Here is a 21,696-nt window from a genome sequence, read left to right as displayed (position 1 = left end):
AAAACTCTGGTTAGACCACACTTGGAGTACTGTGTCCAATTCTGGTCACCTCATTACAGGAAGGATGTGGAGGCGTTGGAAAGGGTGCAGAGGAGATTTACCAGGATGCTGCCTGGATTAGAGAATATGGATTATGAGGAGAGACTAAAGGAGCTAGGGCTTTACTCATTGGAGAGAAGGAGGATGAGGGGAGACTTGATAGAGGTATACAACATATTAAGAGGAATAGATAGAGTAGACAGCCAGCGCCTCTTTCCCAGGGCACCAATGCTCAATACAAGAGGGTATGGCTTTAAAGTGATGGGTGGGAAGTTCAAGGGAGATATCAGAGGAAGGTTTTTTACCCAGAGAGTGGTTGGGGCATGGAATGCGCTGCCTGGGGTGGTGGTGGAGGCTGATACGTTGGTCAAGTTCAAGAATTTGTTAGATAAGCATATGGAGGAATTTAAAATAGAGGGATATGTGGGGAGAAGGGGTTAGATAGTCTTAGGTGTGGTTTAAAGGTCGGCATAACATGGTGGGCTGAAGGGCCTGTATTGTGCTGTATTGTTCTATGGTTTTATGGTAATAGTGTTTGGCTGCAGGGTAAACATTTGAAAGGAGAATGTGATTTATAACAATAAATGGTAAACACGTTTTGCATTGATATGGTCCCTTCCTGCTGCGGACTGTACTTCTGTAGGAAGAGGTAATGGTGGGGAAGTTCATTATCACTGTTATTCCTACCTGGCTGGTTTTGTGTGGAATGTTTGCATCTCAGGTACCTGGTTATCAGGCCTGATAATGCCTTCTGTGACTGCAGTGAAATCAGTGGTTTTGACAACTAGTTCAAACTTGTACCTCCAGCTACATCTGGAAACCCATGATGCTGAGTACATTTGAAATGCAAAATTAAAAGACAAAATTTCACCATTATGGAAAACCCTATTTATTAAATTTTTCACTGAATTAAAATGGGCTAATAATAGTGATTGGTACTTATTGCCTTGACATTCATTTTAATGGAATGAATTTGAACTAATGAATAGAGAAGTATTCATCATTAATAAGACAAGAAGGGGTAAATTGAATAATCACAGGCCAGGTTGTTTAATTTCATTGGGGGGCAGATTATTGGAATCAATTCTGACAGATGGTAGAAACACAAATTAATCAAGGAAAGTCGGCATGGATTTGTTTAGAGGAACTTATGTCTGACTAAATTGATAGAATTTTTTGAGGAAGTAACAAGGAGGGTTCATGAGACAGTGTGCTTGAAGTAGTCTAAACAGAATTCAGCAAGGCCTTTTCATAAGGTCTTGCATGACAGGCTGGCCAAAAACGTAATAAAGGCATATGGGATTTAAGGGAGAGTGGCAAATTGAATTAAAATCGGCTCAGTGGCAGGAAACAGTAATGACTGATGAGTGTTTTTGTGACTAGATAGTTGTATTGAATGGGTTTCTGTGAGGCCCCTTGCTTTTTGTTTGTCTTAATAACTTAGACTTTAATGCAGAGAGTGCAATAAACAGGATTTCAGTGAGTCAGGCATTCATAAAATGGGGAGGACCTGTAATGAAGTTTTGCCTCATGAAAATCCATATTTCCTACATCCATTGATTCTCTGTATTTACCCTGTTGGTGACATCCTCACAACTCTATTCAATCACTTGAACAGTTTTCCTAACATAAAATCATATTGACTCTGCTTAATCATATTATGATTTTCTGACTGCCATCTTATCACATCCTTAATGAATGTTTCCAGCATTTTGCTGATGACCGATGTGAGGCTAACTGGCATTGGTTAAGTAATTGTGTTACGTTTCCTAGTCTCCAATCTGCTGAACTATTTCAGAACCTAGGAGATTTAGAAAAATCTAAACAAACACATCCACTTTCGCTGCAGCAACTTCTTTTACATTCTTGGGGTGCAGGCTAGCAGGCCCAGTTTTAGCCCCATTAAATATTATAACACTTCCTCGGATAAGTTAATGACAAATTCCTCACTGTCTTTAGATCCTTAGTTCTCTTCCATTTAAAATTTAATTTTCATGCCTTCTGCGCTGAAGACAGATATAGAATAATTATTCAAATTCTCAGACATTTCTCTATACCGCATTATTATTTCCCCTGTAATTGACTCCTTTGGACCCACATTTATTGTAGCTCTGTTAATAATTGTATGAACTCTTGAAATCTTTTTTATATTTTATGCTAATTTTGTCTCATCCCTCCTTACCTTCTCCCTCTTTATGAACATTTTGGTCTTTCGTTGTTGTTTCCTAAATTTCCTCCAGCCTACACCCTTCACCTGTAGCTTGACCATAGAAATCATTGTCCTCCTAGAACTTACATAAGAGCTACCATTTCCCCATGGCCTGACTCTTTTCTATTTATGCATAGTAACTCATCCTGCACAGACCTCATTTCTAAGTTAAACTCTACTTAAAGTACCAGGATCAAAGCTAGTAGATCAATATAGCAGATGTAGGTACAGCATATTGTTTGGATTTCTTCAAACCATCAAGAGGATAGTCCGGAATAATTCCCAACATATCTGAAATTTAATATATATCCTGTTTCAGTTTGTATATACTCATTTTATTACTCATCCCATCATCCAATGTTAGATCAACCTGTTCCATCTTCCAGGGAAATGCTGAAGTCAATAATGTTGCCTTTCGTTACCTGTGGTTATTGTCCTGTCATTTTGTTAATGGTGCTATTCCCTCTTCATTTTTTTTTAAATATTGACATGTCTTTAAAATATTGACTCTTGTTTTATGTTCATATTTCCCCTTTGCCTTCCTGTTCGTATTTTTAATTTGTCTCCCAATCTCTTCATATTTTCTCTTATCAGGCACTCCTGTACTGTATATTTATGAATATCCCTTAATCTACAAATGATCTATTTATGAATTTTTGCTATTAATGCAAGTGTCTTCCATTTAGCCTTTTTTTAAAGCTTTTTTTTAAACAAACCATGCTTAATGTTAGCAATAAATGGCATTTGAAATCCCAGTCATGTGGAAGGGTTGGGAAGGTCGAGAGCTGGAGAAGAATTAGTGGGTGAGGGCACAGGGTTCACAGTAAGCTTGGTAGGGGAAAAAGATGGTGAGAGACAATGGGAGCCGGTTAATGCTGGGGTTTGGTGCTTGGGAAGCTTGTGAGAATTGTGGTGTTGAAAAATCGCTGGCAAAAGCCCAGGGTTAGGAGAGGGTCGATGAGAGCCAGAGTGTTCAGATGGCTGGTTGAGGAGAGGGCAAAAGGGGAGCGAGAGAGAGAGAACAAAAGAGATAGAAAGATTGGTAAGTACCTTGAAACAGTGGCTTCCACCAAACTTATATCCTTCTGTTTTACCATTCTAAAACATGTTACGTTATGGTCACCATTACCTAGATATTTTCGTAATTTTACTTATCTGCTTTCAGCTGCTGCCAATCACTTGCACCACTTTGGGACTCTTTTGCTCTTGAGTGGCAGGGTGGGTTGTGAGGCTGATTAAAACTCCCTGACATACAAATCTTGTATTGTCATAGAAGGCCTCCTGCTGAAGCAATCAATTTACTTACCTCGTTCACTTACCTTAAGATGGCTAATCATGGAATATTGAGGCTGTTGCTGTTCCATTTTGACTTAGGACCTCAGGCGAGGTAAGGACAGGCCTCAAAAGTAATGCTGGAATAAGTCTAAACTCTCATGCTCAAGCCTAGTTTATAGTTTGATGTCCAGACTATTCATGATCTGAATTAAAAATGTCACATAAGAATTTCTGGGCCAATCTGTCAGATCTGAAAATAGAAATAAAATAAGCCATCTGTGTATTGCACCAAAAAGTTGTGCTTCAACTTTAACTTTTCAACACAATAGTTGCAAGCAATTATCAGTCTTTAATTGTGTATAACAAATCAACAACTAGATTTGTCGTGCATTCGATCCGTAATCGGAAAGCTAGCATTTTGCTGCTTATGATAGTAAGTGATCAGGAAATAAACTTCTGTGTATCATAATGACCATAAATATTGGCATAAGATATTAATTAATATTCAGTATTGTTAGATCTAAGCAAATTTATATATTTTGTTGGAAACTTGGTTCATTTGAAAATACAGTTTTGATCTAGGGTCTGGAGGTAAGTGTTGACAATATTACTTGATGTTCACATAACCTATTACGTACATCATTTCCCTGTATGCCATTTCAGTGGCAGTTTTAACTTAAAATAAATAATTTAGTGGTACAATAAAATGGCAGCCGGAGGTATGCCAATACAACTGTGTTAAAGATTTGAAAAGCTGTATTAAGGATCACCAGCAATTATTTCTTTGTTCACATCTTTAGCAAAACAAAATGGTGTGATTCCTGAAAGCAGGTTTAATATTATAATATGAAAGCAAAAAAGTATATTTTATAGCAAAAAAAAAGAATTGAAACACACATGCATCACCAAACTTTTTCAAATTGATTCTGTTACATTAATTCTATTTTGACATATGCTTTCTTTCCACTGCATTTATGAGTTTTATTTTTTCAGCTTTTAGTCATACTGCTTTAATTTTGACTTTAGATAATCTACTCCAATTCATTAGAGCTTTAACTGTTTAGTTCCTCAATGGAGGTGAAAGTTATAAGTAACAATAAAGTGCTCAGCAAAATATCAATAAATTTAAATTGGAATTTATAAAAATTAATAATCTATATTTATAATCCAAAAATGAAAATTCACATTATGTGCAGGTTTCCTTCTTTGAAGCGTCACACTTTCTTTGTGTTATGTTAGCAACTTTTACCCACTGTATGTCTCGTCTTTCCTATCTCTTGGCATGCTTTCTTCATATCATAGGAGCAGAAACGTGTAGATGGCACAACCCGTGAGGTGAAAAAAGTTAGAAAGGCCAAGAACAGGCGGCAGGAGTGGAATATGATGGCGTATGACAAAGAACTTAGACCTGACAACAGGTTATCTCAAAATTTGTGCCATGGAGTATCTTCAGAGGGATCAGTTTCCCCAAGCAATAGGTCTGTGTGTATATATAAGCTCCCTGGTCTATAAGAACTTGGAAAAGTAACAGTGTTTCCAGAATTCTTTGTTTCTTTCCCCCTATGTGATAAGCAATAGTTGTACAATGAGCAAGAGTAGTCTACTGAGGCCTTGTACTGATGAAACAAATTCAATTGAAATATAAATATATTCCAACTTTTTTATTTAAAAATTCCAGCACTTGTAAATAACAAAGATTAAAATCAAGAACAGGTAACAGCAATGACATTATTAGAGTAGAGGTTCAAATTGCAAATTGAGGCTGTCCCAGATTTGAACTTCTTTAAGTCATACCAATGACCTGTAGGTTCTAAACAGATACAATGGTTGGGTAGTACATGAAAACAGCTGGCTAGAGGTTTGTGTTTAGGAGGTGGGAAGGATGGGAATTGGTGTTCATGGAGTTGTGTGAGATTAGCTGTGGGTTGATGATAGTTATAGTGTGTTAAGCATTCCAGTGGCAAGCAGGTGAATTTTTTCTTGTGGACCTTGCTGAGTCCAAATAAATAAAACTTGTATTTTATTTTTAAAAATGCTTATTAGCATGTCCCAGTTAGGTATAACTACTCCAGTACAAACACTACACATTTTAACTAGTTTTTTGCCATTGAGATCCTTAAACTGTTATTGGACACAGTTTAATTCCTGCTTGGGAAAGGTGCATAATTAAAAGTTATCTAGAATGTTATTATGGCAATTGGCACACTTCCTGCCCCAAATAGTGTAGATACTTCTTATGAAATTTAAAGACAGAGCAGTGAGTTTCACTTCTGTGTCTAATGTGAGTGTTCTTGCTATTTTCCTTACTTTCTCTTCTGACCATCTGAGCTTTGTCACTAAATTTTGACTAAAAAGAACTGAACTCCAGTCAATATTCCAAATTCTGTTGACTGAAATTCTAATCATCAAGGGTGCACCTCCAGCAGTCTAGTGATTAGTTATGAATATCCCAGCTCCCAGCCCAACTGTCCTCCCTCTCTTTTCCTAATCTGGAGCCAATTATAATACCAGTGATGTTGCTTTATCTGAGATCAGCTAATTTATCAGAGTCTGAGGATAAAAACTTGTGGTCTTTCTGAGCCATGTAGCTTAATTCTCTAAATAAACTAGTTGTGTTATCCAGGAAACCCCTAAGTATATTTTTCTCAACTAATCAGTAATTTTGAATTCAGATTTCTAATGGTGAGAAGATAATTAAAGCTTTTTAAAGTAGATTAGTGCCATAACTGAGTTATTCAGTATTGACACAGATACTTCTGTCATTTTCATTTAACTTTGCAAAGGATTCTGTTGAAACAATGATTTAAATGATAATGTGCAAAAGTATTTCCATGTTATTTTTATATACACATCTGCTTCATATCTCAACGTGCAAAAATGAAGGCAACTCATACAGCTAAATGTAACTCAAATGAGAATCCCACTCTTTTTACTATATGCTTTCTTACAGGAAGTTATGGAAAGACATCCTAAAAACTTAAGAATCAACACTTGCACAAAAACTTAACTGAAATATGAAATGCAGTATTTTGGTGGTGCCGGACTAGTAAATTTTCAGAAATATTGGATGCTACTCCCTCTTAATTCCCCAACACACTTTTAAATCACTTTCTTTAGATCTTGCACGGTAGTATGACTTTTTTCAATGGACCAGATGTGTTTCTAAGGAGTGTGGGAATTGGGTCCCCATGGGTTTCTAAGGAACATGGGAATGAGGCTTTGGTGAGATTCTGAGGAGTGTGGGAGTGGGGCCCCTGAGAGATTCTAAGGAGAGTGAGAAGGTTGCCCCGGTAAGTTTCTAAGGAGTGTGGGAATGGGGCAAAGTGAGTTTTTAAAGTGAGACATCACCTGGTGTGCCAGATGCCAAACCATCAGGACTTCTGAACAATCGGATAGCAGACTATCTGAGTTTTACAGTGTGGCTCATAAGTATATTAGGTAGTTTAGAAAGGGTTGTAATGTTAATTTTTTCAGCACGATTTGGCTGAAATCGGCCAAATCATTGCAAAAGATCAAAGAACAAACTCAGTTTAGGTACAAATTGAATTTCTGTAAATATTTTATACTAGTTTAAAAAAATTAACAGAAGAAGCCTTTCCTACTCATAAGAGTAAAGATTTGGTGAAACATAAGTGACTAAGTGGAAATATAAGCAGAAGAATATTTCTCATGATGAGTTCAATTTGTACTTGGATTAACAATTGTACCTAAACCAAAACTATTGGCCTGTTAATTTGCATTCAAAGACATTTTTTAGCTCTAGACTTTTCAGTAGCAGAATAAAACAATTCTCTTGTGCTTATTGCTGTTTCTATTTGGCAATAGAATGCTTTGCTTTTCAGGTACCAAAATTGAGCATTCCTGTTTAGCCAGATGTAGAGCTCCCTCTACAGTGTCACACACAGAAGAACATTTCTTACTGCACCTACCGTCAATGCACCTGTTTGATATCATTGTAAATTAATGTCAAATTTTTCCACTGGGCACTGGATTGAGATTGCTATTGAAACTTCATATTGGACTCATTAAGTTCTCATATGTATTTAATATTCCCATTAGTAGAGTCTACTGCAGAGACTGCATTAAACAACTTTTAAAAATTACAAACAACTAGATAAAATTCATGATGCCATGAGTTAGTAATGAAACATTCTACAGTATTATCATCAGTTATAATCATGCAATTTAATTGACACATCTCAAATTATTGACAGTAACATTTTGTTAACCATATTTTAAGAATATTGTTATTGCTAATAATGTTAATCATAATTACTGTAAAATATGAATTTACATATTTTTAAAATAGGAGTGCTGCTTTTGAACAGTAGTTGAGACTGTTCTGAGATTGGTACCCATATTATTGTTTGATTAACTTGCAACTTAACTTGAACTGAGGTTTCCTCTGGAACTTAGTTTAAGTAGCTACTTCTGGTCGTTTGTTTACTTCCTATATTGGTATGGTTTTCCCTCCAGAGAGAGAAACATAAATTGAATTCAAACAGAAATCACCAAGTTAATGTGAGAAAAGTCAGAACAAGAAAAGAAGAATGGGAGAGAATGAAAATGGGCAAAGAGTTCATGACAGACGCAAAGGAAATGGAGCAGGCCGAGGTCATGAAAGAGGAGAAAATGCCTAAAGGGTTTGTTTTATCATCAAAGCCTTGAATGCTTTGGTACCAATCCTGCTGCTGATCTTGTTTTGTGAGTTTTTGTTGCATGAGAACAGCAGTATCCTAATTTCCTTTTAATTGGTCACTTGCTCAGACCAGTGGCTTGCTGGGGAACATATGTCTCTACATATTAATAAAGCATCTTCATGCATCAAAATAATCTTTCTGAATATGCTGGGCCTTTCTATCTAATGAACTCTCTGCTCAACTAATTATTAATGATAAATCTCTTTTTTCTTAGTTTTGTTCCTAAGTGCTCTGATACATTTTCAGTGCAGTTAATCAATCAATCTGTTCCATTTATCTGCATTGCCACTTTTGATGTTTTATGATAAATTGTTTAATATTTGTAACTGAAAGTCATATTTTAATTAATGTTTAAAGAATAATCAGTATTAATGAAAAGGGAAAGATAAAACTTAAATTTTATACATACTCTTTAACAGCAGTACCATTATTTCTCAGCCAAATACAACATTATTTTGTATTAAAATATACATTGCTTATCTTCTTAATTTACAGGTCTTGCGACACCAATGATAAAACCATACATAATTTCGCTTTTAAATATCAATGTATTCAATTTTAGGTTGCTGTGGGATGGAATGAAGGGCACTCATATCAAGGACAGAATCACAGTTGATGAGGTCTTTGAAAAGCTCTTTCCAGTGTGTTGGCTTTCTCTCTGTCCTTGAAGACCACACCCCTGTCTTGTCCCTCAGTGGGATGAGTCTTGGGTATTTAGGCTGTAGATATCTTTTACAGCTCTGAAGAATCTATGCAAATCATGGCTGTTAGTGGGTTACTGAGTTTCCTGTTTAGGTCAGTGGTTTTCTTTCAGGTGCCTATAGAGCTGTTTCTAAAGATGGAGCTTCCAATCCAAGAACATCTTATGCCTCCAGTTAATTAGCTCCTCAACCACCTGAGCATTCTGATCAGACCAGTCCTGGTCCTTCTTGATAGAGAAGCCACAAGTTTTTTTGCAGGTGCCAATTATGATGGACTTCAGGGCAGGCTGTTAGCTGTGGACACTTTGTGGCTCCTGTAAGCTTGGAGGGACAGGTTGCTTGTGAAGCAAAGCCTGAAAAGAGCTGCCTTTCTGGTGTCCTTGAAAGCTTTGTTGATTTTCTTGCAGTAATACTTCTCTTGATGCTGATGTTCTGGAGTCAGGTTGATGGAGGTAACAGAGTACAGAACTAATGGGAAACTGTTCAACCTATGGTAGCTTCACTCTAGAACTAAGGTGTCATGAACCTCAGTAATCAACCTACATTTTGGCAGCTTGATACTTACTTTTGCACACACTTGAAAGTCAAGCTCCAAGCATGTTAGAGGATAGGCCTTACATTCAATATCCACAAGACAAAGGTTCTCTGCCAACCTGCTTCCACTGCACCACACTGCCCTCTGAAATAGAGGTTCATGGTGAGATCCTGGAAAACCATCTCAAGAGCCACTTCATCATGAAATTGATCCCTGCCTTCAATAAGTTAGCACAGCTTTGATGGATTGACGAATAGGATACTTGAAGATCAAGACTTCTGACCTTGCACAAAACTCATGATCTACTGAACAGCAATGATCCCTGCCTTCATGTATGCTTCTGAGACCTAAACTACACAGTGCACTCTGAAAACAACAGCTAAAAATTTGTGTGCAAAATCCTCAAAATTCACTGGAAGGATAAATGAACCAATGTCATTGTTTTCTCCTGGGCCAATGCCCAGCATTAAGGCCCGAGTTACACTCAGTCAGCTACGTTAGAAAGGTTATGTTTTTCCCTCAACCTGATACCAGCCCTGAAACAGACACTGTCATGAAAAGAAGTCATCAGGTGGACAAAGGAAACAATTCAAGAATGTGCTTAAAGCCTCCTTGAAGAAATTCAGCATTGCCACCAATTCCTACCTCTGGTCTATCACAAGTCATAGTTGAGAAGGAGCATTCTGGTGGGTATTGAGAACCTTAAGCCCATGCCTTTGGAGTAGACAGAAGCCCTGTATAAGCATGGAGGGAGAACATTACCTCACAACCTGCCCACCCACTCACCCCATCAGGCATATCCTTTCCCATCTGTGAAAGAGTCTGCAGTTCCCATATTGGCCTCATTAGTCCCATTAGAATTCAACAAACTGGAGTGAAAGCAAATCATCCTTGATTCTGAAGGATTGCTTTAGAGGAATTAGATATATAAAGTAATATGTCTGCTTTTGCTAGTGATATCATGAGATGAAGACATAAATTAGCAGGCCCTTTATTCTGTGTCACAATGCCAATTTTGTTTTTACTCAATTCTCTCCCATTTTTTCAATTTGTACCCAAAACTATGATTCTCACAGCTTTTGCATTTATTTTGCATTCATCTCAGTCTTGATAAAATGCAAAGGATTGCATATATGCTGAAGTAATAGATAGGTTTGTCCATACCCTATTTGGAGTGCTCCGTTCAGCTTCGGGTTATCTGGCAATTTTTTGTTGTAACCACCTTTATTTTCCCAGGCATGTGCAACCCAAGTTCCCACTATCAGAGAACAGGACAATTTCTTGTCTCTGTACTTCTTTGTCAAGAGGCATCTCAAACATCTCTATCTCTTAAACTTGATTAAAGAATTTTCTTGATTAATTATTCTTAATAATTAAAATCAAAGCACATGGAGTTAGAAGTAACTTTGTGGCATGGTTTGATACTTAGTTGGAGATATAGAGAGTATATTTTCAAGCAGGTGCACAAAGGATAGTATATGTGCTGAAGTAATACAGAACCTTGGTCACACCCATCTGGAATGCTTCATTCAGTTTTGGGTATTCTTTAGTCTGGAATGGGACAAATTTGTCAGAATTATACCGGGTTCTACGTCATCAAATTATGAATACAGGCCTTATAAACATAGTTTGTACGTACTTCAGTTTGGTAGTTGAGGGATGATCTAATTTAGCTGTTTAAGATGATAAAAGAATTCAATAGGATAACTGCAAACTATTTCCCCTGGTAGGAGATAAAACAATAAGTTAGATTTAACATGGGTGTACAGAGTTGAGGCACTGATCAGCTATGATCTATTAGATAGGTGGAACAAGCATGAATGACTGAATTACCCAGTTCTGTTCTTATGTTCTTTTAAACTGAAGGCAGATATATCTGTGGTATTGCATAGGAATGCCAACCATCTCTCTTTTTTGTTTCAAATATGAAACATCTTTTGACTTAGAGGCCTTCCTAATTTCTCTCTGATATGTTAGTTGCTGTGACTTCCTCCTCTTTCACTAACCTAAATAATTTAATTGATGATGTTTTCTAGCATTTTAACAGCCAATCCCTCTTCTCCCACTCTCTCTCCCTCTCCCTCTCTTACATGCCTATCTGTAACAAGCATACAAACTGCTGCAATACATTAATTGTATTCCCTTTCACTTGACTTCTTGTGAAATATTCCATTCCTTCCACCCATTCCTCTCAGTTTTCCTCTCTTCATTATGTATGCTCTGAGACATTTACTTTCCCCACTAGAGCTTTTGAATTGATCTTTCTTCATGGTTAGAATTTCCCTTATTCCATGGTTCATTATCCAGAACAGAATCCGACCAACAAATATATGTGCTATATCTTTCTAAATTACCAAGGCATTTTTTCTTTCCAGTTTATACCTTCTGCTTTCTTTTCTCAGTCCAACTTCCTGTGGCATTTCCTTACACTTTCTCTTGCAACTGTGGCATAGTAATACATCTACATTTGTTTCTTCCCACACATTATCCAAGTCCTTAAACATTTGTTCCCTGCAGAATAGCAATTTTCATGTACTCCTTATAATCCTACATATTGCATCTGCAGTGTCCTCTGTATTAATTGACTAACCATGTAATAGATAACTGCATCTCCCTTCTGTTTTCAGTATGATCCTGACTTTTTTATGATTTGTTGCATTAATTCTCCTTTTTCACTTTGACCTTCCTAATGTTGGGTTTTGATACTGCTCCAATTAAAGGTAATGTAAACCAGTGAATTTCGAATATTCTTATCCACATTTTGATTTACTTCTCTCCACATTGGTGCTTTTATTTGTCTTTCTGTGACTAGATTGAAATTATCCCTGCCGACCTTTCTGTGATTCAGCCTCTTGAGAGGAATCAGAGTACTTAGGGATTTCTTCTCTTTCCCATCCATTCACATTGTTCAATTTTATAAAGGGCTTCATTTACCTGCTTCTGTCTTCTGCCTTTGACACGGTTAACCACACCATTCTTCTGCATCAAATCTGGGTAAGGCTGTCCTTTGTTTTAACCTTCCCAGTCTTGATTAGAGATCCTACTATGCCTTTTCTAGCCTCCACACCATTACAGGGTGTTCAAGGATCCATCCTTGGTTGTCACCTATTTCTGTAACTCCCCCTCAGCAATATCTTCCTAACACACAGTCACAGGTTCCACGTATTACCTGATAACACCCAGGTGTATCTCATCACACTTCTGTGAAGCACCTTAGGATGTTTACTGTGGTGAAGGTGCTATATGAATACAAGTTATTGTTGTTGTTAACATGAAATTTTAGTCTCCCTTTTGAGATGTTTGTGATATACATGGTATTCATCTTCAGCAGTTATGTCTTTTTTTCATCTTCCATTCTAAATCCTAAAGATTTGGGGTAGCTAGAGTTGGAAACTACAAAAAAAACACTTCCATCTCAGAAGCAAAAGAATAATTCTATTATCATTACATTATTTTAAACACCTAGGTCTTTTTGTAGTTATTTGATAGAATTGTGTTGTTATTGGGAGACTGAGGCTGAAATAGTAAGTTTTTGAATTGTTTTTCTTTGCCTTCTAGAGTGGGTGTCAGTCTGTGGCTTTAGTGTTCTGCATTAGTGGGGAAGACTGTGTGACAGGGTGGCATACAACATCTACTAAAACTCATTTCTGTCTGTCTACATATTTGTCTTTATAGAAGTTATCTTTTATTCTTTCCCAGCTTTCAGATAAATCAAAGGAAATGTTGATCACAAATTTTTAGCTTTCTACTATAGTTTTCTGAAAATAATTTATTTTTGGATGTATTTGATTAAGTTGTATACTTGAATGCTACATACAGTACTCTGTAGAAATTTCCCAGCTTTGATACTATGCTTTGAAACTGAATTGTGGAAAACCTCTCTGGAATACTTGCCATTATATTTGCTGATTATTAAATACTTCATTTATGCCTTTGACACCAGATCCCATGGATCAGATCTCACAGATTATTCATACCCTGCTACCCCAAACCATCATTCGCAGCAGCAACAAATGCCAGCTTCATATTTGCCAGATGATAACCAACAACTGGCAACTGGAAATCAAGTTCAGGAACATGATTGCAGATCTGCTGCAACAGGATTTAGACACACTACATTGAATAGACCTCAACAACCCCCACCACCTCCACCACCAACTACTGTAAATGATGCCCGTCCATTACCACAACAACCAGTGGACCACAGGTAATTTGCTTGTATCTTATCACTTGTTCAATTAGGGAATCCTGAACAATAAACCAACTCCATTAAGCAAAACTAATTTATCGCATAACATTTGGAGCCGTATTTCTTTTTTTTTTCCTGTCTTGTATATGATAGAATTTAAACTCCAATTATATTGTACTGCTATTAAATCTTCCGATATTGATTTAACTATATTAGAGCTAGAAATTTACAGCATTTTGTTCCTCATATATTAATATAAGTAGTGCTTCAGTAGTTTTGTTACGCTGAAAATCTAGCTATCTAATTACGTTTAGGGGAAAATTGATATTCTTAAGCAATAATGCTTTTATTGTTCTGTTTTTTATATGAAAACATGTGCTAATCTTTTTCTAATTGACTGGATTGACAATAGGATAACATAGTTACATCTTTCTGGTTGACAACTGGGTGCAATAAAACACAAGGTCCTTAAATATTTTTTAGGTTTTAAAAGTTGGCACAGAACACAGCTTTAAGCCATTAAATTCTGCATATCTCAAACATCTTAAGGGAACATAATGTCATGGAGAGGAGTCACCTCTCTATAAAGAGAGACGTCGCTGAAGAAATTCACCACCACCTTGAGTGCGCGAGCACAGTCTCTGGTCGATTGAGGAGCAAAGGTACTTGAGGATCTGTGACCCAGCACAAAACGTATGGTCTATTGGGTAGCAGTAATCCCTGCTTACCTATATCCTTCTGAGATCTGGACTACCTACAGCCAGCATCTGTAGGCTCTGGAAAAATATTACCAATTCTTTCTCCACAAAATCCTCCAAAGGATAAGCAAACCAACATGAGTGTCCTCTCCCAGGTCAACATCCCCAGCAACGAAGTCCTAAGTACACTCAGTCAGCTATGTTAGGTAGGCCATTCTGCTTGCATGTCCCATATCACTCCTGAAACAGTAATTTTATTCTGGTCTCTCTCTCATGGGAAGAGATTATCAGATTGGCAGAAGAAGACATTCAAGGATGTGCTCAAAGCCTCCTTGAAGAAAGGCAACTGCACCACCCTCTCCTGGGTATCTTTGGCCATGACCAATCTGTGCGGAGAAGGATCATTTCAGATGCTATTAAGAACCTTGTTCATGCTCTGGGAGTACACAGAAGCCCCTGTGTATGTGGTGGAAAGAGGGGACCAGCTCATAAGCTATCCACCTGCTTGTACCCTCAGGCACTTCCTATTCCATCTGTGGAAGAGTCTGTAGTTCCCATATTGGCCTCATTTGGCACCTCAGGACCCACAGAGTGGGACCAAGTCATCCTTGATCCCGAGGGGCTGCCTAAGAAGAAGTATGTATTGCCAGAAATGTCTTGTGTATCACCTGGCCTCATTCTTTAAAGTTGAATTTTATCACAAAGTTACCAGGTACTTACTTTAGCTACTGTTCTTGAGTAGAAGGCTACCTATTCTTAAGTACAGAAGAATATCCCTCATTGATGATTTCTACTACCCACCCTCCCCTCGTTTTAAAGGTACTCAGACACTGATACAATAATGATTATACCAGGCAACCAACACATTGCCATGATTATGATGTTAAGTATGCTTGATACAGATGGCTGACTTTCTAGCTGTTCTGTTATTAAGGAAACAATTTTGAAATTAAAAAGTGTTATTGGATGGTCACTTGGAGCTTAATAATGTGAATGAAATGAACTTAAGATTTTCAGCAACAAAATCTTATAATTAAGTTTGATAAACAAAAGTAAATTGGAAGAAGACATAAAAAGATTCTAAACTTTTCTTTCTGACCAATATATCATTTTAAAATAGATTTACATATTAGCACATTTTCTGTGTTCAGGTATGTCAAAACCCAGTTTTAATTGTTTCTTGATTGTATATTCAGCTCTCCTGGTTGGGAGTTGGACAAAAAGTAACTTTTAATTTGTTGGTGGGGATAAATGAACCATTTCTGTGTTTTATGTCACCACTCTACTAAAATATTTTGAGATTCTAGAATATCAGAGTTTATTTAATTATAAGGTTTAAAATATGATAAGAGCAAATCTATCCTAGATGAAATTGTTGAAATGGGTATGTTGCATGCTTTTTAAACTAAATAAATATCATTTATTGTAGTGTACCACCTCCTCCTCAGATGATGGAATATTACAATTCAACAGGCCCTGCTCTGCTTCCCCCTGACCCAGTAATTCCATCAGCACAAACAGCCTTTGTCAGTCCACTCCAAGTGCCTGCTCCTCCAACTTCCCATCCTGGATCAATGGTAGGGGTTGCTCTTACTTCATCCCCAATGCCACCTGGGGCAGTTACTCCACTTGGTCCTCCGGTACCTCCTCCACCTCCGCCTCCGGCTCTGCCAGCACCACCTTCTTCCCTTGCATCTTCTCCAATGCACTGTCAACTTGTAGTTGAAAACAAACGGCATGAACCAGCAAGTACTCCCCTCAATGATGCCAGAAGTGATCTCCTTGCTGCTATTCGTGTGGGTAAGTAATAACAGTGGAGAATTTTATTAATTTGCAAACCTCTTTGTTTAACATTGAGTGGGGGCAGGGGTATTAGTGGTATAAGTTTGCACAGAAGCTCTCATCCTTTTTTTATCTGTAATCTTATTGGAAGAACTAAAGAAAGCTGAGAACAATTTAACTGAATGGAACTGTACCTGTGATTTATAGTTCGTATTTTTCTCTATTTTGCCCACATCTGACTACCCCCACCTGAAAGAACCCTGCACTTCACATTGTAAAATGAATAATATCTGGAAATAGTTTCCAATTTTGATGTTGCAGTTGACCCAACTATTCATTAGAACAAGGGGATAAAGCTAAAAATGAGATTTAACACTGTTTAGAAAGTGAGACTGTCCTGTTATTAGCTCATCACATTCATCACAATATTTCTAGAGATTTGGTTAAACTTTTTATTGTTAATTGCCAGTATTTCCACTCTTTTATAAGGAGTGGAAGAAAAAGTTTTCTTTTTGAACATTTCTATTCTTGATTTGTTTATTTTTCTTCCTCATGATCCCAGGCCAAAACTGGATAGAAATCAATTAGTGCAGATTAATGAACAGTGGTGTATAATTCTGGAATAATTAGAGTAATTTGTGCAGTTTGGAATATGATTGTTTTTTTCATGTCCTATCCACAGTTTTAGTGATGATAATTTCTTTATTTATTACTTTGAATCACATTTAAACATAGAATAGTTGTACCTGTTTTTATTATAAAATATCCTGACCAAATAGGGACACAGTTACAAGATATATTTAGTAAAATAGTAATTTTTGTCTATGGTTATCTTTTGACAAATACAAATACCTTGGAAATAGAAACCAAATTGATATATTCTGCCTGGTTTAATTGATTTCAGCCAGAATTGCCATTGATAATTGTACTTCCAAGTGTAAGGATAACATTTCCTGTTTAAATTAGTTGTCTGTCGCAAGGTTTATTATTGTTGAATATGATTTATAACTCTCAGCAGTGATAGTTTACTCACAGTAGCAACTTCAGTAAAAAGTAAAAATATATTCTGTGGAAATTTTTAGTTTTGATTTAGTAATTATGATTTTGTTGTATAAAGGTGCAATTTAGACTTGTCCTGTTCTGATGCCTCATTCTAAGCAAAAGGTATATTTCCTGTAGTTCAACAGGTTCTGCCATGTTTCTTTTCTCTAGGAATTCAACTGAAAAAAGTTCAAGAGCAACGCGAGCAAGAAGCTAAGCGAGAGCCAGTTGGGAATGATGTGGCAACTATTCTGTCAAGACGTATTGCTGTGGAATATAGTGATTCAGATGATGATTCGGAGTTTGATGAGAATGATTGGTCTGACTAGCAGCATGGGTGCTACAATAGTTTTATTAAATGTTATTTCATAAATTATTACAAAAAGTAATATGGAACAAATCTGAAACAATATAGTTATTTAAATGGATTTTGGATGAAGTAAGAAAGAATGCTGGAGTGTTGTGATTGTTTCGATAGCTAATGATTTACAAGATTTATTCATAAATTGAATTATTTAAACACACCACCCAGGAGTGTGACCGATTTACTTTTTTTTGTTAGGATTGTAGAAGTACAGCTGTTTATTTACAATGAACATACCTTGTAGGAACAGATTAAGAAACTCATAATCAAATGCCAATTAGTATGCCATTTCATTATCAGCTTCAGTGTTATTGAAAATGCTTCATTGATGTATGAAAAAATTGTTAAATTTCGAAACATAGAAATTGAGCATTATATTTTCGATTTTGGCAGGTGAAAATTATCCCCAGTGTCCTGGCAAATATTTGCCACCTAAGTTATTGAATCCAGCAATTAATGTATACATTGCTCCTATAAACAAACAACAACAGGTTATTAATCATTTTTTTGTTACAACAGTGACTTCACTTGTAAGCACATCATGGGCAACAGACAGCTTTCAATTTTCATAAAACGGATGTGAATATTGTTATATAAATCCAAGCCTGCTGTTCTTTCTTTGAAGTAGCTCCACAGATCGAGAATGAATGGATCCCTGGACAGAAATGAATCTGCTTAGCACAGGATTCAATATCCTTTCAACTTGAACTCAGCAAGACTCCACATTTTCCCCTTCACAAAGGAGGAAAGTTACTAGTTAAGGATTAGATAAACTAGAGTTAACTTTTCATTAAACTTAAAGGACTATTTATCCATACAGTATAAACTTTGAGAATAATAACTGCAAAATAGCTAGGTACACTATTATTTTGCAGTCAAGATTTGCAACTCATTCATTCTCAATCTACTAGTTTTATTTTGATATTTTAAATTATTACCCCTCTAAATAGTACCTTAAATTGGAAAAATTATATTATAATATTACACAGAAATGTAATATTATTCTGCTGATGTACAATACTTATGAGGTAGACATCAAGATATATTGCCAGTAGTTCAGGCTTTATTTTAATTCCTGTATACATTGTCATAGATCTTCTATGTAATTCGAATAAGTCCCATTTCTTTGGTATTACTGTTCTTGTTTTAATATATTTGCAGTATTAACAATTTTAAAAATGATGCATCAAAGCCACTTTGTAAACATAGGTTATGCTTGATTTGTTTCATACTGAATTTCCATTTACAACAATTTATTTTCTAATCTTATAGATGTGTAAAATTATAATGGCTGAAATTATGAAATTGAAGTCAAATAAACAACAAAAAGAAAACATGTTGTTCCCAGTTTTCTTGCATTTCATCAAACAAACTTCCTAATATTGTGGAGGATATACCTTACTCTCTTAAATGTGGATTGTAACCTTTAGAATCATAACTCAGAAATTCCATTAGGTCCATTTACACTGTTGGAACTTAGAAGTGCAGAATTTCTGTTTACCTGGCTGAGTTTCTTTCACTCCATCCAAAATCTCAGTGACAAAGTTATTCAAAGTTAAGTGCCCACATCCTTGTTGGAACTGCTCGAGTGACCATTCTGTAGCCTCTGTGGGATTTCATAGTGACAATTTGCTACTGTATTATGGATTGGTGGTCTGCTGACATTGAGATGGGGTTGGGAGCCAGAGAGTCCTCTATTCCCAATTGGCAGCTCTTGGCACAATGAAGAGATACCTAAGATTCCTTCTCCACTGCCACCTCCTGCCCCCCTTTCCACTCCCTTCTAATCTAATTCAGAAATTGTACTGTTCCTCCAAATAAATCAGAAGGGTATGTCAGCATGTAAATTGTTCCAGGTAAAATAGATACCATAACTTTCATGCTTTATTCTGCTGTGCATCTACAGCTCAACAGCAGCAGACCCTTTTATTGGTAGTGTATGAAATCATGTGGCCCATGCTCCTCCCAGGGAGTGTATACATTCTGTCCAGTATCTCAGTAAATGATGATATGATCCTGAATTCCCCTGTCCCTATGAGAAATAGACTGAAATTACATTCTATCCAGATGAAATGTAGCTTCAAACTATTATATAGTATACAGATTTCAGTGTGAAAATAATCAATTTCTCTCCATTTCTTCTTACTGTCTTAATATTAAAATGAATTAGACTTGATGCAAAGACAGTGGCTTTATTGTTGTTCCTGCCATCCTTTGGATGAGGCATGACTGCCCTCTTTAATCTCTCAGTAGAATTAAAATATTCCATGCTATGTTTGATAAGTGATTTCCCACATACAGACCAATACTTAACCCTCTGTCAAAGCTGCTTAAAAATGTATTTTATTATCATTTGTAATTTATTAGAATGCACAAATTGCTGTGTTTCCCTATTTTACAGCAGTGTTTCCTGGCTGCAAAATACTTGATGTCTTAAAGTTGCAAGAAGTGCTATGTAAATGTAAACAGAGACACAAGAGATTCTGCAGATGCTGGAATCTGGAGCAACACACAAAAAAAAAGTGCTGTAGAAACTCATGCAAGTTCTTTCTTTGCTGCTCAGGCACAAAATATTTCATTGTGGTTATACCCTGATTAACATTCCAAATCTTTATAATCTCTGTTGATAGAAAATACTTAATCCACCACATGAAAAGTAAGTTTAAAGTTTGATGACACAAAAATAGGTGGGAGAACATGTAGTGTTGAGAATATTCAGACTCTGCAAAAGTTATAGGTAGATTGAATGAGTCAGTGAAAACTTGTCACATGGAATTTCATGTGAGAAAATGTGAGGTTTTTCACTTCGGTAACAGGAATCTAAAAGCAGATTTATCTAAATGGAGAAAGATTGCAGATGAGTGAGGTACAGAGGGATCTAGTTGTTTTTGTGCACAAACAGCAATAAGTTAGCAGGCAGGTGCAGCAAGTGGTTTGGAAGGTAAATAACTAATTGGTCTTTATTGAAAGTGGGTTGAAGTTTAGAAATGGGGAAGTACTGTTAAAATTGGTGAGACCATAACTGTGCGCAGTTTAGGTCCCATTATTTAAGAAAGCATATACTGACATTGGAAGCAGAACAAAAGAGAATCATGAGGCTAATTTTGGGATGAGCAGATCATGCTATCGTGAGTAGCTAAAGAAGTTAGATCTATATACTTTGGTAGTTTAGAAGAATAAACAATGATTTTGCTGAAACACACAAGATCCTTGGGGTCGGGGGGCATGATAGAGCACATGTTGAGATGTTTCTGCTAATGGGAGAATCTTGAACAAAGGTATACATTTACAAGCTAAGAGGAGGATTATTTAAAACTGAGGTGCATAGGAATTTCTTCTCCCAGAGGGTGATGAATCTCTAGAATTCTTTACCCAGAGGATTGTGGAGGCTAGTTCACTGGGGGTATTTGAAAAGGAAATAGACAAATTTTTGAAAGATTGGGGAATTGATGGCTATGAGGAATTGGCACAAAAGGAGATGAAGCTTGGGGCAGATCAGCCACTATCATATTGAAGGTGGGGCAGGCTTGAGGGATGAACGGCCACCTCCTGCTCCAATTATATTCTTATGTTCCACTTAAAGCAATCCATGACAATTCCAATTATGAATAGCATTGAAGTAGAGCGATATTTTCATCAACCCTAACCCTTCCTCCTCACTCATAACCCTTCTTGTGCCTATCCCTTTTTCTTTAACTGCCCCTCCTGAGCTACACATTACATACATTAAAAAAGTGTTTCAAGTACCAAACCTTTGATAACCATGAACTCATCAAAAAATTGGAAGATCTAAAGGTTTTTGTCTAGGACAATGACCCAGCTCTATGTGTGTGTGAAGGTGGAGTTGGGGTGAGCACAGAACATGCATGAAGATTGAATACTGCAAATTAATAGACATTTCAAATGCAACCGGGAACCCGGAAAGGTTAAGATAGAAGTTACTTTTCTGAGGCAGCCTGAAATGGCAGGTGATGGGTACATGGATGATAGAACAAAAGAAACAGCACCTGGAAGAATCTCTGCGAGATCTAATGATTATGATAAATGTTAAAACTGACGACTTTGGAAAGGTGAACATCTGAAGTAATATGGAAGTTCAGATAATGGTTGAATACGCAGCAGAGGCTTAAGCTGAGAGCAGTTTAGACCTCATGGTCAAGAAA

General features: G+C 36.6%; 1 protein-coding gene across 5 annotated transcripts in view; it reads left to right on the top strand.

The window, feature by feature from the left end:
* LOC127575907 (actin-binding protein WASF3-like) overlaps nt 1–18,821 on the top strand; it is a 67,445-nt gene extending 48,624 nt beyond the window's left edge. For 4 of the 5 annotated variants that reach the window (XM_052026135.1, XM_052026136.1, XM_052026131.1 and 1 more), the window contains 4 exons: nt 4,826–5,001; nt 13,403–13,666; nt 15,776–16,146; nt 17,341–18,821. In XM_052026135.1, the coding sequence (XP_051882095.1) occupies nt 4,826–5,001; nt 13,403–13,666; nt 15,776–16,146; nt 17,341–17,498 (969 nt within the window). In that variant the 3' untranslated portion in view covers nt 17,499–18,821. Of the gene's footprint in view, nt 1–4,825; nt 5,002–7,999; nt 8,167–13,402; nt 13,667–15,775; nt 16,147–17,340 lie in introns of all 5 variants that reach the window. The other variant, XM_052026132.1, reaches the window with a different exon arrangement.
* Nucleotides 18,822–21,696: the final 2,875 nt, after the last annotated feature.

Source organism: Pristis pectinata, chromosome 11 (assembly GCF_009764475.1).
Source record: "Pristis pectinata isolate sPriPec2 chromosome 11, sPriPec2.1.pri, whole genome shotgun sequence".
NCBI lineage: Eukaryota > Metazoa > Chordata > Chondrichthyes > Rhinopristiformes > Pristidae > Pristis > Pristis pectinata.
The sequence above is the reverse complement of the archived record's forward strand: the minus strand, read 5'-3'. Positions and strand labels throughout refer to the sequence as shown.